This window comes from Mirounga angustirostris, unplaced genomic scaffold, assembly GCF_029215605.1.
Source record: "Mirounga angustirostris isolate CCGP_5_RB_7025 unplaced genomic scaffold, mMirAng1.0.hap1 SCAF_5, whole genome shotgun sequence".
Classification (NCBI taxonomy): Eukaryota; Metazoa; Chordata; class Mammalia; order Carnivora; family Phocidae; genus Mirounga; species Mirounga angustirostris.
The window spans coordinates 149,154,852-149,172,554 of record NW_026991713.1 but is presented as its reverse complement, the minus strand read 5'-3'; the positions used below and the strand labels follow the sequence as shown (position 1 = coordinate 149,172,554).

Here is a 17,703-nt window from a genome sequence, read left to right as displayed (position 1 = left end):
AAGCAAGAGAAGGAACACAAGCAGGGGTGTGGGAATGGGAGAAGCAGGCCCGCCGCTGAGCAGGGAGCCAGATGTGGGACTCGATCCCAGGACCCTGGGATCACGACCTAAGCCAAAGGCAGACACTTAACAACTAAGCCACCCAGGTGCCCCAATAAGAGACTCTTAATCTCAGGAAACAAACTGAGGGTTGCTGGAGTGGAGGGGGGTGGGAGGGATGGGGTGGCTGGGTAATGGACACTGGGGAGGGTATGTGCTATGGTGAACGCTGTGAATTGTTTAAGACTGATGAATCACAGACCTGTACCCCTGAAACAAATAATACATTATATGTTAATAAAAAATTTTAAAAAAGAAATGATATCCTATGGGGCGCCTGGGTGGCTCAGTTGGTTAAGCATCTGCCTTTGGCTCAAGTCATGACCCCAGGGTCCTGGGATCAAGCCCCCAAATCGAGCCCCCAGGTCGAGTCGGGCTCCCTACTCAGCAGGGAGTCTGCTTCTCCCTCTGCCCCTCCCCCTGCTCATGCTCTCACACTCATCTCTCTTTTTCTCTCTCTCAAATAAATAAAATCTTAAGGAAGGAAGGAAGGAAAGAAGGAAGGAAAGGGAAGGGAAGGATAGAAACCTTAGTGGATAAAGTTCAAACACTTTCCCATGACAGTAAGAGAGGAACCTCCTGTCTTTCAAGACCATCCCACCATGTTCTCACACCACCCTACACTGTCCCAATGGCTACTCCTGCTGCCTGAATTGCCGTCCTACTCATTCGACCACTAAAGACCCCGCACTCACCTCTCACGTCTGGACTATGTAATTATTACTACAGGCCACCATGACTGTCCACAATTTACCCGCCCATCTCCTGGACTCAATTTTGAGTTCCCTGAGGACAGCAACCAACTTGTCCAGTTTATATCCCCAGTGCCAACGTAGTGATCTACAAATAGATATCTGTTGGATGGAGGAATTAATGAACAATGAGTGTAGCCTTTAGTTTTCAAATTAGCCAAAACACTGGTATGTCTAGTCAGGAAGAAAACGTATTGAGTTTTAGTAAGTTCCTACCGGCTGTGCCAAGCAGACATTGTTACATCTAAGGAAGTGGGGGCTGTGATCACCATCTGACTTTCCAAATGATATGACAGTGGCCTAGAGAAGCTAAGTAAATCCCAAATTACACAGCTGGTAATTGGTAATTTGTGGCTGGGGTGGGCATCTGATACCAAAGCTCATACTTCATGCTCAGGGTCTCTCTCCACCATCAAGACAGGGATGATGAGGATGATAGCGATGATGGTGCTTACATATTGTTTCCGTGGGCCAAGCACTATTTTCTATAGCTATCAATATAAATAATATAAATACTAAAAATCAGACATGGAAATGTGCTCAGATTTGCTAAATGCCCTAGGGCTCCCCAGTAGCTAAAAATAATCTTTTTCCAAAAAGAAATCAATTTATTTGATCGATACAGTAAAAAAAAAAGAATATACAATGTGGAACTATCTACTACAGATCCTCAAGGTGGAAATGAAGTGCTCAGGATAGGGAGGAGAGATAATCCAATTAATGAACCCCCAGATTGTCTGCAGGATGAGAAGAATTAGAATATCCAGTCAACACCTCAAACTAGTAGGTTGGTAAGAAACCTGTGAGAAACTGAAGACGAAAATCACATGATGAACATCCAGAGACATTTAAAAGAGGAAAAGGAATGCTCGGAAAGGCCATTTGGTCTCATAAGTGTTCAGGGGAATACATATGAGCATTTTCAACTACGTGAAGAATAACATTAGGGAACAGCAAAGGGCAGCTGGTTTTGTTTTGTAGCTTCCTGAAAAGTTCAGAAATGTTTCTAATTCCTCACAGGTAAAGTAAAGAAAAACCACCAAAACCAATCACTCTTCCTTGGCAAGCTTTGAAAGGAGGGGAAATGCTCCTGACTTCTTCTGACATAGTCACCAAAAGGGTCACAAAAATGTACAATTCCTGAATGTTCTGAGACAAATGCCCAAAGCCGACTCACTGCCTCCCCGTAATGGCAAAGACACCGAGTGTGCAGAGAACAGTCACCAAGTGTCAAGGCATTTTACATAAAATTACAGTGAAAATAACAATAGCTAACAATTTCTGGAAACTTATTAGCCACCAGGCACTGTTCCAAAGGCTCCACATAAAATCACTCACAACTCTACCAAGTCAATATTATGGCAGCTGTATCCATTTACAGATGAGGACATCAGGGCACAAGAAAGTCAAAACTTGCCCACAGACCAACATGACTCGGGACTGGCAGCACCAAGATTCAAACTCTGAGCCCCAAATCCCACGTGCCTTCTGCCACCCCGCAGCTGGGGCTACTGTTGACAATTCCAAGGAGAAACTTCCAGATTGTGCTCGGTAATTCCACACGGGAAGAAGATGCTTCTGTGGAACAATAACGTATCTAGCCCCGGAGGTAACCTCCAGTGCCTGCTGAGTTCTTCGGCCACTATTTCTAGAAGGTAAATTATTCAAAATAATACAGCCTCGCCATCAACCAGCGTGACTGACAGTCCGTGCAATAATTTTAATGAAGCACAAGAATGGATCTTTGCTCTTAGGGGAACACAGAGCAAGACAACAACTCCGAGAGAGGGGTAAGGAGAAACGCACGCATTTCGGGGCCCAGTGACTGCCCCCACTTCCTCCTGGGGAGGTTTCTAAGGACAGAAGCTGATGAAACAGGCCCTGCCTCTAATTTCCCTTCATTTAAATGGTGTTTGACACTTGACACGAGGACTGGTGCATCTTGCCCTGTAATCTCAGAAGATCAAACAAATCTCCCTCCCACACCCTCAGGCTTTGCATCTGGTGTTAGCCCAAAAGTACTGTTTATCATGGAGAACCAAATGCCATACACAGCTTCAGACTCGCCAGGGCTCCTGCCCAGACTTCAGTCGTTCACAAACAGCTGGGCAACTTCTGTTACATCTGACGGCAGGTACTGTTTTTTACTTGTCCGAGTCTGATTCATATTTTCCACATAAAGAAGCCTGTTTTAAAAGGGAAAACTATCGCTATTGCAAATGGAAAGCCAGCATCATGGGCCCTACAGAGTAAATGTAAATGCAATCAAAGTATTAAATTCTGTCTCTGCCACTCAGCCAGGGGAAGACTGAGCCTGAAGCCTCTGTTTAAAGAGAAGGGGGCTGCTGGAGACATACTACTCTGAAATGGAGGATATTGTTGTTTTTGTAGGTCAAAAGGATCAAATATTAGCAATTTCATTTAATTCAACCTAACATTAATACCAAACCAAGTCTCACCACCAATATCATTGAAACTTAAAAAGAAAAGGCGAATCACTGAGCCACTAGGCAACTGAAAGGAATCTAATGCCATGACATTTAACAATTGAAATGACGTTAAGCACTTGCAGTGAGACAAATCTCTCGTCTAGGGAAACTGTGTTAGAAAAACAGGAGGAGGTGTAGTGCCAGAGAGTGAGGACCACAGCAGGAATACGAAGTCTGTCTCCAGTCCTGCTCCACTACCCACAAACCATGTGACCCACCCAACCAAAGTCTGTGCCCCCAGCACCAATGTGTACCAGATACTAAGTTAATGCTGCATAAATGACCAGCCGCCAAGTTTCCACACTCGTAAAAGTAGGGAAATCATCCCCCCTCCTGCTTGTCTATACCTCAGGGTCATTGCAAGGATCATATGAGACTGATGATGGAGACATGAACATTTTTATTTTTTTAAAGATTTTATTTATTTATTCATGAGAGACAGAGGCAGAGGGAGAGGCAGGCTCCCAGCAGAGCAGAAAGCCCAATGTGGGACTCGATCCCAGGACCCTGGGATCATGACCTGAGCCGAAGGCAGACGCTTAGCCAACTGAGCCACCCAGGTGTCCTGAGACATGAGCATTTTTAAACCACAGACTACTGTCACAAGAAAGACTGTCACTACAATACAGTAGCAAGAGGGGACAGCTGTTGGGCACTGCGGGCAACCCGTGTTCGTAACAGTCACCTTCAACACAGTACCCAGATTTCATTTGAAGGTTTATTTCTTCCTCACTGGATCCTGTCTTGGGATGGTGAACCCAAATAGACGTCTTGCACTGAGCAAGCCAGCGGAGTCCCAGGAGGCTCCTTTAGCCAAATCCTTCTACTGGCAGCCAGGACTGGCCAATCAGGTGCTTCCTCCCTGGAATGTCAATCTTGAGCAGAATGAGAGTCACTTCAGCAGTGGAACCTTAACTAGACTGCCATTCCTGCTAGAAGACCATTTCTGGGCCCGTTTCCAGCTTAGGAGGCTTCCTTCCGAAGTTGTCTTGACTCCTTCCTGTTTCCAAACCTGGCCTGCCCTCAACTCTATAAGTCCACAACTTCCTTAACTGGAGTAGATTTCTGTTGCTTGTTACCAAAGAGCCTTGGCAGAAACCAGCTGTGTACCATCCTTTCAAAGGTTCCCACTGATGTTCATCCAACCAGCTGGAATCTAGCTGTGACCATAGGCCAACAATCCCAGTCATGCCTAGAACTTTGCCTTAGTAAATTTTAAATTTACTGCCTGCTGCTCCCCGCTGCTTGTGCTTGTTCTCTCCCTCTCTCTCTCTCTGTGTCAAATAAATAAATAAAATCTTAAAAAAAAGAAGAGAAAATGGAGCTCTTTAGATGTGTCTCTTCCCACATCATTCTTCTGCAGGATGCTAAGAACCAGTGTCTGCTAAGACATAATGGATAATTGGAAGGGATGTTTCCTTAAAAGGCCAAGTGTTATCTTTGAATGCCATTTTATTTACTTTTTTAAAAGATTTTATTTATTTATTTGTGAGAGAGAGAGAGCACAAGAGTGGGGGGAAGATCAGAGGGAGAAGCAGACTCCCGAGGAAGGAGCCCAATGGGGGACTCGATCCCAGGACCCTGGGATCATGACTTGAGCTGAAGGCACCCACTTAACCAACTGAGCCTCCCAGGTGCCCCTAAAGAGCTCCACCTTCCAAATGGGGCTGAGAACTATACCCAGAGTTACACAGAAAGAAACCTTCCATCTTCGATTGTTCCTCTAAGAGCGAAAGAGAACGTCGATAAGGCTCACTGATTCACATTTGCCCTTCCCTTCTGTTTGCAGACTACTATCTCCATCAGGAGGCAGCATGGGCAGGAGGCAAAGCTGAGTGATGACTGTCCCCCCCACCCCACCCCCCGACTTCATTCCCTGGGGCGTGAAATTAACACCTACCTGGCTTGCACTTCTACACACAGTATCTGACTTAATCCTCACAAGTGGCAAGGTAGATGTGATGCTGATCACCTTTTTGGACATGTGGGTTTTTCCCACACAACCAAGCAGTTCTCTGACACCAGCTGAGTGTCCTACAACTCCACTCGATTCTGACACCATCTACCCAGAGACAGCGTTAGATCCCACAGGTGAAGATCTCAGTTCTACAAAACTGCACACATCCCCCCCCCACTTCAGATGTTGGTTGCAAGCCCAAGTTATCACCTGTACTTCTGACTGACTGGCTATGTATCTCGAAGATTCCCACGACCTCCTCTGTGGGTTAATTTGCCAGAGTGGCTCACAGAACTCAAAGAAGCATTTTACTTACTAGATTACCGGTTTATTATAAAAGGATGTAACTCAGGAACAGCCAGGTGGAAGAGATGCGTAGGGCCATGTAAGGGAAAAGAACACGGAGCCTCCATGCCCTCCCCAGGCACACCTCTCTCCCTGTGCCTCCACATGTTCACCAACCTGGAAGCTCTCTGAGCCCCATCCTTTTGGCGTTTTATGGAGGCTTCATCACATAAGCAGGATTGATTAAATCATTGGCCTTTGGCAATTGAACTCCATCTCCAACCCCTCTCCTCTCCCCAGTTTTGGGGGGCTGGGAAAGAAAGGTCCAACCCTCTAATCAGAGGATTGGTTCTCTTGGCAACTGGCCCCCAACCTTTGGGACTTTCTAAAAGCCACTGCATTAACATAACAGAAGACACCTTTATGGCTCTTATCACTGTGGGAATTCCAGGGGTTTTAGAGCTCAGTGCCAAGCATGACCAAGAACAAATATAAGTATTTCCCAATCAATGGTATAGAGCAAGGAAAAAAGATCCAGATGACCAGGACTTGGCGGGGGGAGGTGGGGCGTGCTGGGGGGGGTAAAATTGGTGTCAGGGATCTGAAGATTATTAAAAGGCTTTAAAAACAAACAAAACAAAACAAAAACAGAAAAGGCCAGGCCAGGGTAGCTAGAGCAAAGAGCGAGACTGTTAGGGATCTGAGTCTTTTTCCACAGAGCAAAGAGAAGCCAGGGGAAGGCCCTCCCCCGGGGGGTGGGGGTGGGGGGTGACAGGAAGGCATCTGAATTCTGCAGAAGTCTCTCTGTGCAGATGAAGCAGGACAAGAAAGAAGACAGGGAGTCAGCCTATGGCAGCTATCCTGTAGGAGATGTGGTGACTGGGACAGGTGACAGCAGGGGAGCTTGAAGAGAAGAAAAGACATCTGACATCGCTTCTGGTGCTGGGCCATTTGTCAGGGGTGGAGGAGAAAGGAGACTCACCTATCTTTTCAGATCCCACAACAAAATGTTCACAGACTTTCCCTCCTGAGCTTAAGCTTTCTCACAGAATAAGGACAATGACGTGGCCTTTCCTTTATGAAAGTGGTACCACTTTACGCAAACATATTTCAAAGATAAGACCAAGACTGTTATCGAGAAGGAGCCCTCAAGGTGAGGGAAAAACTTTTTTTTTTTAAACCAGCTTCAAAACTAACAACATCACTCAATGCGCTATATAACACAGGAAGAACAAACTTTGAAGCCCTAGAAACTAGGGTCCCACTTGCAAGTCTAACTTTCTCAGATGTCTAACCGAGGCTGCATTATCCTACCTCTGAGTCTGTTTTCTTATTTGTAAAGAAGGGGTAACACCATCACTCCTCCCGGGGTTGTCCCGAAGACGAAGCATCAACATGAATCATGAATGGCAGGAGCCAGAAGCAGTCACTATTATTAATATAAAGCAGCATACTCCTTTTAGCCATAAACTACAGCTCTCATTGAAGGAATGAACCGTTTAACTTCTACTATAAAACATAATATTGTACCCAATAAAAATCTTAGTTGTAAATTCTGTTATATAAGAACACACTAAGGGCTGCCTCGGTGGCTCAGTCGTTAAGCATCTGCCTTCGACTCAGGTCATGGTCCCAGGGCCCTGGGATCGAGCCCCGCATCGGGCTCCCTGCTTGGCGGGGAGCCTGCTTCTCCCTCTCCCTCCGCCTGCCTCTCTGCCTACTTGTTCTCTATCTCTCTGTCAAATAAATAAAATCTTTAAAAAAAAAAAAATCCCACATCAATCTCTCAGACTCTGTTTTCCCACTTTGGGATAATAAAACCAGTCGCTATACATTAAGCTGCATTAGCCCAGCTGTCAGGCAAGCCTGGTCCATGTAGGGCCAACTGAGCAGGCTCCAGGCTGCCCCATGCCCTGCCATCCGTGTGCTCCCACCACTAAAGAATTAATAATGCCGGGCGCCTGGGTGGCTCAGTCGTTAAGCGTCTGCCTTCGGCTCAGGTCATGGTCCCAGGGTCCTGGGATCGAGCCCCCCATCGGGCTCCCTGCTCCACGGGAAGCCTGCTTCTCCCTCTCCCACTCCCCCTGCTTGTGTTCCCTCTCTCGCTGTGTCTCTCTCTGTCAAATAAATAAAATCTTAAAAAAAAAAAAAAAGAACACATTAACATTTAGAGATGGATTCTCTCAGGAAAAAAACTGGACAATCATGAGGGGGAAAAAAAAAGTGAGGAAGAAGTCCTGAGTCCACATACCCATACACATCCACATGAATGCACACGCTTGTGTGCATATACACAGGCAGTCTAGGATGGGATGGAGAGTTGCCTTATTGATTAGTAAGCCTCCTGGATGATTCTGATGCAAGTTGACCTTGCATCCCCAAATCAGGACCCCTGTGCTGACCGGGGCCAGGCCCCATAGTAGAGCCTCATGAAAAACTGAAGCAATAAACTGGTCTAATGATCTGATGCCACAAGCATATGCTGAGAAGCTAATGTGTGACAGGCACGAAATGCCCATGCAAAACACTAGAGGAGTCGCCCCTCTGCCCTCAGGGTGCACAAGTCTCGTGGCACAGATATTTAAACACCTGACTATGGTACAACGCAATGCACATGCTCAGCCGGACAGCAAGTCTTTCCTGAGCACGTTCCACATGCTTCCAGGCACCGGGGATACATCAGCGAATAAGACAGCAAACATCCCTGCCCGTACAGAGCTGACATTAGGACACAGAGACAGAAATCAACAAAATAAAAAAGCCTAAAGTACAGTCTGTTGGTGGGTGTTAAGTGTCAAGAAGAAAAACTAGAGAAAAAAAAGAGAATAAGGGAGGGGTACAGTTTTAAATCTGCACCCGTTCAAATAGGCCCCGCAGCTCTATTAAAATGTAGCACTTCATGCTTTGCTCGCAGCTGGTAAAGTAGCGCAGACACGGGTCTGAAAGGACAGACAGGGACTGACTCTGCTGGGCGGGGTGGCGGCCGCGGCCAGTCTCCAGGATGAGATGAATGCTGAGCGCATGAGTTCTCTTCCCTTCCTTTGTGGGAATGCTCCTCCTGCCACCATGAATCAGCCCTGAATGATTTCACAAAGCAACAGCCTGTGTGTCCCTTACCTTTGCCAAAACATTTCCGTCTCCTCCCAGTCAATGTGAAAAGCTTATGCAATTACATCAGCCCTTCCTGGGTCATGAAGGTCAATGGCAATTTTTAGAATTTTTTTTTTAATTATAAAGGAAACACATGACCACAGTGTAAAATACGAAAAATGTCAGAAAGTGTAAGGATTCCCAATATTCTCAACCCCAAGATTACCTCTGTTCACATTCTGATGTGTTTTTCACCAGAGTGGTGGTTTAACATAGCTAGCATCACTCTGCATCCATATAATTTTGTATCTTACTCTTTTTATGTTAACTACATATATAATTTGTAAATTACTACACGTGCATTTCTCTGCTTAAAACAAATGTTGTATGGACATCAATTTTAATGGCTACATAACATTCCGTCCTCCTGATGCACTGCACTTTATTAACCATTTCCCACCTGTTGAGCATTTAGATTTCTGAGTTGCCATCATGATCAATTACCCTGAAAATAACTTTATGTAGAAAGGTATTTCAGGGGGCACATGGGTGGCTCAGTCGTTAAGCGTCTGCCTTCGGCTCACGTCATGATCCCTGGGTCCTGGGATAGAGCCCCACATCAGGCACCCTGCTCGGCGGGAGCCTGCTTCTCCCTCACCCACTCCTCCTGCTTGTGTTCCCTCTCTAGCGGTCTCACTCTCTGTCAAATAAATAAATAAAATCTTAAAAAAAAAAAAGGTATTTCAGGGAATTCCTTCGGAATGGACTACTAGAGGGAAGGAGCATCACAGGAAGCTGCAAATACCCTAGACAAGTAGTCACAGCATGGGTGGTCTACAGATCACCCAAACTGAATCCCCACACCCCTCAGCTGCAGAGGCAGAATACAGAAGCTAGTCATATCTGGCCACCCTTTTGGTCTTGACAGTAAATGGTTTTAGAAGCGACATGTTTACCTGCTGTCGGAATCCGAGGCAATCTCCTTTCTCCCTCCAAAGCGGATCTGGCACTGCAGGGAAAGAGAAGTCACTGAGATCGGCAGTTGGGATGGGACACTCAGACATCACAATCAGTCCACACAGGTTTTCGGGATCCTGGGACACACAGGGTGCGCTAGGTGTCAAGCCAAGATGTGAGATGGACACCCCAGCCTTCCAGCCACCGCTTACAGGAAGGCCTTATCTGCCACTTGTACGGAGTGGGGAGCCTTGTGGGAAAACAACACCAAGAGGAAAACAAAAGCACACAGCCTTGTGCGGGTCATCTAGGAAGCTTCTTCTGTATGTCAGAGGCTGGCTGTCTGAGCACAGAGCTCCCAATGGGACAATTAAAACTTACACAAATCTGTGATGATGGGTGCCTTTGGAAAGGGCCCCAAAGTTGTTATGACTGCCTATAAAATTATGGCAGCATGCTTCAAGCTTCAATCATGCCATCCGGTTGTGCTGCATGACATTTCACCCAGGGCGGGTACTTATAAAAGCAAACCATTCGGGGCATCTGGGTGGCTCAGTCGTTAAGTGTCTGCCTTCGGCTCGGGTCACGATCCCAGGGTCGTGGGATCGAGCCCCACATCGGGCTCCCTGCTCAGCGGGAAGCCTGCTTCTCCCTCTCCCACTCCCCCTGCTTGTGTTCCCTCTCTCGCTGTGTCTCTCTGTCAAATAAATAAGTAAAATTAAAAAAAAAAAAAAAACCATTCTTTCTTCTTTAATTGTGGTAAAAAATAGATAACATGAAATCTACCATTTTAACCATTTTTAGTTATATACCATTCAATTCACAAAACTGTCACCATCAGCAGTAGCCACTACTGTCTTTTAAAGGTGTGGAATCTCCTCTGTGTGTAGCAGGCTTGCAAGATTCCAGAACTTATTCTCCAAATGAATGAATCAATGAATGAATGAATGAATGAATGCTTTTAAATGATACATATGTCAAAACTCATGGAACTGCACACTTTAAATCGGTGTGTTTTATTGCATGCCTCAGTTATACCTCAGTAAGATTGACTTTTAAAAGGTCTGTGTACAATGCTTCCATCTCCCCAGTCATAACAACAACAATAGTAACAGCAGCTCTGGGCATAGGCTCCAATTTATTTCTGTTTAATGGCTACATTCAAAGTGGTCCCACTTGCCTCTTCATTTTCTTATTGTATTTCCCACTTCTGGGACAAAGAAACAAATAATGTGGACTCCGTATTTACTACTGGGCCCTTTAGCTACTTCAACAAATGCAAACCCCTCGTCAGCCCTCTGGAGAGCAGTGACTCGATGACAGAGAAGAGGGATGCCCAGAGAGGCTAGATGAGTTGCCCCAGCACACACAGCCTTAAAGAGATGAAGCTGGCATTCGGCTCCAGCTTCACCTGAAACTGCGTCCTTTCCACCACACACCACACCTGGGCGCCAGGAGGCTGGGGAGATGCCAAGTTCTCTGGGTTCACTTCAACACCTGACACGCATCTCTATGAAAGTACTGACCTCCCTATATGGTGACCGCATGCACAGAATTGTCAGTGACGCCTTCTGAAATGTGAGCTACCTAGAATTCCCAGCATTGGATCCTAGCTCTGCTACTTATTACCTCTAACTCCTTAAGCGAATTATTGCATCTTTCTGAGCTTCCGTTTCTTTGTCCGTAAACTGGAAACAAGTGCAGGAACCACCTCACAGGGTGGATGGAAGGATGAGAGGGGAAGCGCTCAGCGGAGAGCCCGGCACGGGACTGACGTGTGTGCAGTTAACCATACATGTCTGGCACACACAGGCAAGCACTCTGAAGCCAGCCTCGTGCCAAAGCTTGCTTCCACACCCAGCCAAAAGCCGGATATCAAAAATCGCATCAAGCCATCAGAGCAGAGCCCACCTGGAGGACCCACGCGACCCTGGGCATGGTTTCGCTCCTCCTGTGTGTCTCTGTTCTTGTGCCCAAGGAGCGCTAACTCCAGCCACCACTTCAGCGCCCGGAAGAGTTGCCCTGAAACACAACTGTGGGGAAGTGAGACTTTGACATCGACACCAAAGCCCTTCTCAAAGGGACATCATGACGGACGGGGTCCCCCATGGCGTTAAAGAGTCAGGACATGGGGCGTTCCTCCGTCAGTACTTCTGACTGCCCTCCCTGCTCTCTCGTGGCCTGGGGGGCACTACGAGCCTCACTGCTCCCAGACAGGAAGTGGGGGTAGGTCCATGCAGAAGGGACTTCGACGTGAACTGCCTGACACTGTTACTTGACCTGAGAGTCAAACGGGAGCTTTCCTCTTACCTGTTTCACTGCATCCAGCAGACGCTCCAGCAGAAACTGTCTTTTCAGGTCATTGTTCTGTGATCCTAAAATGCAACGAGGCTTCATTAGTTCAGTTTGACATAAGCCTTCTGCCACAACGGGCTTCAGCCTCCTCTAGAGTGAAGGCACCAATAATCTATCTCATTACAGTGAGGTTTGGCCATTTGCCTGTTGCTACCTCACAGGAAAGCAGCTCAATGAATGTCTCCCACATTTGAAAAACGTGTCCGGAAAGGTCTAACTCAGGGTTTCTCAACCTTGGCGCCAATGACGTTTGGGCCAGATCATTCTCTGTGGTGGGGGCTGCCCTGTGAACTGCAGGATGCCTAGCAGCATCCCTGGCCTCTACCCACCAGACACTATTAGCGTGCGCGCGCGCACACACACACACACACACACACACACACACACACACCCCAGTTGTAGCAAAATGTCTCCAGATACTGCCAAATGTCCTCTGGGGGACAAAACTGCCCCCAGTTGAGAACCAGCAGTCTAATTTACCATGCAGTTTCCCTAGTATGGCAGGCACTGCCCACTGGCTGACCTCACCATCGGCTCTGACGTCCTTTCCCCATGCCACCTCCCACGGTACAAGCTGAAAAGCCTAATTACTCCTTTTCTCGGCCTCTTTTGGAAGGCTGACCTTAAGAAGTTCTAGCTGACGGGCGCCTGGGTGGCTCAGTTGGTTAAGTGACTGCCTTCGGCTCAGGTCATGATCCTGGGGTCCCGGGATCGAGTCCCGCATCGGGCTCCCTGCTCGGCAGGGAGTCTGCTTCTCCCTCTGACCCTCTTCCCTCTCGTGCTCTCTGCCTCTCATTCTCTCTCTCAAATAAATAAATAAATAAAGAAGTTCTAGCTGACAAGATGTAAGCAGAAGGGAGGGATGGGGGAAAACCATTCCTTCCTGATAAAGGAACAGTTGTTAATGGTTTCACTCCTCCTTCCATCCTTCACACCTTCATCATAACCATGCTGGGCAGAGTGGCACCACGGCCATGAGGCAAGAGCCCAGAGGGAAGGCCAAGAGAACCACAGAGACACCAGCCCTCACACCATTTCACTGCTGAACCAATACTAGAAATCTCCAGCCTCTCATACAGCAAACAACCCCGTTTGTTCAAACCACTGGATGCTGGGCTGTTTACTTGCAGCCCAAAGCATTCCTAACTGATACACGTGGCATGCACCAAACTTCCATTTAAAAGGGTCTGAGGCAGGGACACTTCAAAGCACCAAGCAGACCACTATAGAGCTACATCTGATGCCCCACAGGAGGCCCAGTGACTCCAGTCAACAGGGACACAGCTCTGTACTGTGATGCTCTGGACAGAGAACACAGTCATTTCAAAGGAGACTCAAATTCAGAGGTACAAGAACAGATGCCCCACACCACTGGCCTTGAAGTGCCACCAAGCTGCTTCTTGCTTGGGCAATTTATCATGGGCTTCGCCAAGGAATCCCAGCAGGGCATCCTCGCAGAGACGGTCAGTGACTCAACTGAGTTATGTCAGGGCCACTGGGTTGATAACAACTGTGACCATGTGTTGAGCACTTCCTGCATGCCAGGCACTAAACTGAGTACTCTGCATGCATCACATCCTGTCATTTCTACACCTCCCCCCCCCCACCCCGTACAAGAAAAGTATTAGGATCCCCATGCTGCAGATGGGAAAACTGAAGCCCAGAGATGACAGCAAGCATGTGCACTGACCCACTCAGTATTTATTTAACTTCTACTGTGTGCCAGGCAATGTGCTGAGTGCTGGGGATATGGGAGTGAAATGGTACAGAAGATCCAGCCTCCCATGGAGCAAAAATCGCACCTAAGGAAACCTAAACTGAGATGATGTAAGGAAGTCATATTAAGAAGAAAAACCAAATGGGGTGATGAGACAGGGAGGAGGCAAGACAGCCCCGTTCACCAGGGCAGTGGTGGAAGGCCTCCCCACACAGGTGACATGTGAGCTGAGCCCTTTATAAAGAGAAGGAGCAACCCTGGAAAGACATGGGAGCCCAGCATTCCAGGCAGAGCAGATAGCCAGGGCGGATGCCTGGAGGCAGGAAGAAACTAGGCTTCTGGTCTTCCAGGAGCAGAAGGAAGTCTGCCATGACTTGAGCAAAAAGCAAAAATGAGGAAGGAAAGATCAGACAGGTAGGCCGGGGCTAGTCACAAAGGACCTTGCGAACTAAAATAACAGGTTTTGTTCTAATTTGAATACTAATTGGTGGAACTACGATCCTTACTCAAGACCATGCCCCTCGAGAGTCTGTGTCGGGACCACCACACAAGGCTCCTGCCTCACTCCAGGCCCACAGATGAAACCAGGGAGTAGACACGCCACGGACACCCGGTCATAGCAACTGACTTCCCGAACATTGTCATTGTTATTCTTTTCTGGAGGGGCTTTGAGAAAGGGGGTTTGAAGGGTCATTCAGGATGTCTGGAGACCACCCCCCTACCGAAAGTCCCCAAACACCTCCCTTGATACCTATGTCTATCAGTAAATCCTACTTTTTTGTTTAGCAGGTTTGGCTTCTGCTCTTCTCTCTCTAACATCAGGATGGACAAGTGAGGCTTTCTTTCTTCCTTCATCCAACAACCCTACCTGCCCTTGGGCAATACCAGCTGGAAACTTGACAAGGTTTTCCACCCTGAAATGCCTTTGCTATTTTTTTTTAATCAAAGAAGTAATTTATGTGATAGAATCATCATATGACCCAGCAATTCCACATCTGGGTAGACACCCAAAAGAAATGAAAGCAGGGTCTCGAAGAGATACTGTACACCCATGTTCATAGCAGCATCCTTGGTGGTAGCTGAGACGAGAAAGCAACCAAGTGTCGATCGACAGATAGACGGATAAGCAAAATGGGGTCTATCTACACAATGCACTATTATTTAGCCTTCAAAAAGGAGGAAATTCTGCACTATGCTACATGGATGAGCCTTGAGGACTTTAGGCTGAGTGAAATAAGCTAGTCCCCAAAAAGATAAATACAATTCTAATCATAAGAAGTAGTCAAAATCACAGAGAAGAAAGTATGATGGTTTCCAGGGACTGAGGAGAGGGGAGGATGGGGAGTTATTGTTAATGGGAACTGAGTTTCAGTTTTACAAGATGGAAAATCAAGGGGATGGGCGGTGGTGACGGCTGCACGACAGTGTGAATGTATTTAATACCACTGCACTGTCCGCCAGAAGTGGTTAAGATGGTGAATTTTGTTATGTGTATTGAACCACGATAAAAAAAAGTAATTCATGTAAAAAAATAATTATAAATCAGGAAAGCAGGTAAAAAGAAAATAAAAATCTCCATCATCTCATGACTGATCATTTTTAGTGCAGTGATTCTCAAGCTTTTGTATTCACACGAAATCTCCCAGGCTCTTGTTAAAGACAGGTTCTGATTCAGCAGGTCTGGGTGAGACCTGGGATTTGGCGTTTCTCGCAAGTTCCCGGATGCTGCTGATGCTGCTGGTTCCTGACCCACGCTAGCACAGCAAGGATTTCGCACCCTACCCTTCCTGATTTGCATGATGATCCGGGTTCTTTTTTACAGTATCTGGATCCACTGCTCTTTCTAGATGAGATGTCGGCAGCCTCCTCTGCCTTACCCCGCAAAGCCTCTCTTTGTGGTGGGAAGAAAAGCCTGTTCACTACAGAGGATCAGCCCTCCACTCACCCTCCCTGGCTGCAATCCCTCGGCAGGTGAGAAGTGCACCCGAGTGAGGCAGTCCTGACCTCAGCAGAGGCACCCGTGGCCATCCTGGCCCTAACTGGGGATTCAGAGAAGGGAGTCTCAGAGGGTAGAGGGAGCACATGCAGCTTTGGGAGCATGTACACACTGCAGGAGGTGCCCGGGAGGCCATGGCCACGAGGAGCAGCAGAAGGAGGACCAGCGGGAAGTCACAAGGCATCATGAGCTCTCATCCCAGCAGAGCCACTTGTTGGCCATGTGACAGGGACAGTCACTTCCCTCCCCCGGGCACTGGTTTCTGCATGAGATCATACTCTCCTAGCTCCGCAGTCTGGAACATGGGGCCCCCGTGCAGACAGGCAGGCAATCTATGCTACCAGTGTCTTTCCTGTCTTCTTCCAGTGAGCAAGAGGAGACTACAGCACCCCTGCCAGGGCCAAGAAGAATCCCCCACTCTCAAACGCTGCAACCACTGGAGGGGAGCAGGGAGGCAACGCCTACCCACTGAGCCTCAACAGTGGTGAAGCCATTAAGCGACTGACATTTAATCTTTGACATAGGAAATGTGGCTCCATTCACCAGAGCACTGAGGCTCAGCGTGGAGCACCCAAGGGCAGTCCCATGGGAAGTACCCAAGGAGGGATTCAGTTTCAAGTCCACTAGCTCCAGGCTCGGCCGTCTGCTAAATCTTGCTGGCTCTCAAGCTTTTGCAACAAACCTGCAGTCAGCCCCACTGCAGCTCAGAGATGATTTCTCAGTGATTCTCTTGAAGGAAGCCCCAGCCTTCCTGCTCTCTTTCTTTTCCAAGGGCAGCCCTCAGTCCACACTATTGACCAGATGAGCCAAAAAAACAGGCTTCTTTTGAATTTCTTGTTGATCATCATCAAAAATTAGAATAGAAAACGTAAGGGTGCCCCCAGGGAGTATCCCCAGGGGGCCACAAAGCCCTCAGAGAAATGCAGTGATCCCCTGCAGCTCTAACTCAGAAGTCACAGGTGCATGTGAAAAATCAATCACCTGGCTCATGTGCACCCCTGTTGTCTTTAATGTTTAGAATCCTTAGGATCCTACATTACTTTTTACCACAAACCTCCAGCCCTCAGTTACCTCCTAGGGAGACAGAGAAGGGGTTAAGAATGGAATAGCCCAGATTCAAATCCTCACCACCAGCTATGTGACCATGGGCAGGTTACTGACCCCCTCTGCACCTTCTAGGTCTATTATTAAGTGAGTGAGTGTTAATTGTGCACCTAGAACAGTGCCTAGCTTAGACCAAGCACTTTTTACATGTTAGCTATTATTACTCTTATTGTGGTTGGCAACCCTATACCCCAGAGATGTAAGACCTCTGGCCCTAAGACATGCCTTCAACTGGTTTCTCTCTAAAGCGCAAGGAAGCTACTCAATCCAGGTCTCTGTGCTCACTGCACTGGGTGAGATAAATGAAAAAGGGTCCAGGGCATCGAGGGAGGGGAAAACAAGCCAGATGTACCAGGAACTCTATGTATATTCCTTCTCTAATCCTTGCAACAACTCTAGAGGTCAAGGTAAATACCGCTGCCACCCACAGAGGACGTTAGGTCACTTGATCAAGGCCACATGTGCACTTACACAGTGGCATTTCCCAACCTCTCTATGCAGTGGCAGAAGTGAAGTCATGCCAGGTATTTCTCTGGTTGAAGGCTAATCCTTGCAATGCACTCACTACAAAGGTTCAAGGAAGGAAATAAAGGGCAATGTTCTTCGGGTGCCATTGCAAGCAAGGAATTCTGCTCAAGGTCACGCAACAAAACAAGTGGTGCATCAAGAGGCTAAGACCCTGGTCTGCCTGACCCTTAGGCCAGTGCTCCCTCCACCAAACCATGCTGCCCTTCTGCTAGGGCCAACGGAGGCTCACTGGAAAAGGGGGGACTTGAGTTGTGCTTTAAAAAATGGGAAGGACCAGGATAGGTAAATCCATGCAGATACAACACAACTTCTTAGTGGGAACAGACTCTCCCTGTGGGGGGATGAAAATCTTTTGTAACTAGACAGAGAGTGGT

The 17,703-nt window shown here is 47.5% G+C and overlaps 1 protein-coding gene across 2 annotated transcripts in view; it reads right to left on the bottom strand.

The window, feature by feature from the left end:
• Window positions 1-17,703, bottom strand: part of SNX29 (sorting nexin 29) — a 517,029-nt gene that overhangs the window by 487,160 nt on the left and 12,166 nt on the right. For both annotated transcript variants that reach the window (XM_045874993.3, XM_045874995.3), the window contains exons 2-3: window positions 11,940-12,004; window positions 9,629-9,681 (exon numbers count right to left, since the gene is read on the bottom strand). In XM_045874993.3, the coding sequence (XP_045730949.2) occupies window positions 9,629-9,681; window positions 11,940-12,004 (118 nt within the window). The remainder of the gene's footprint in view (window positions 1-9,628; window positions 9,682-11,939; window positions 12,005-17,703) is intronic.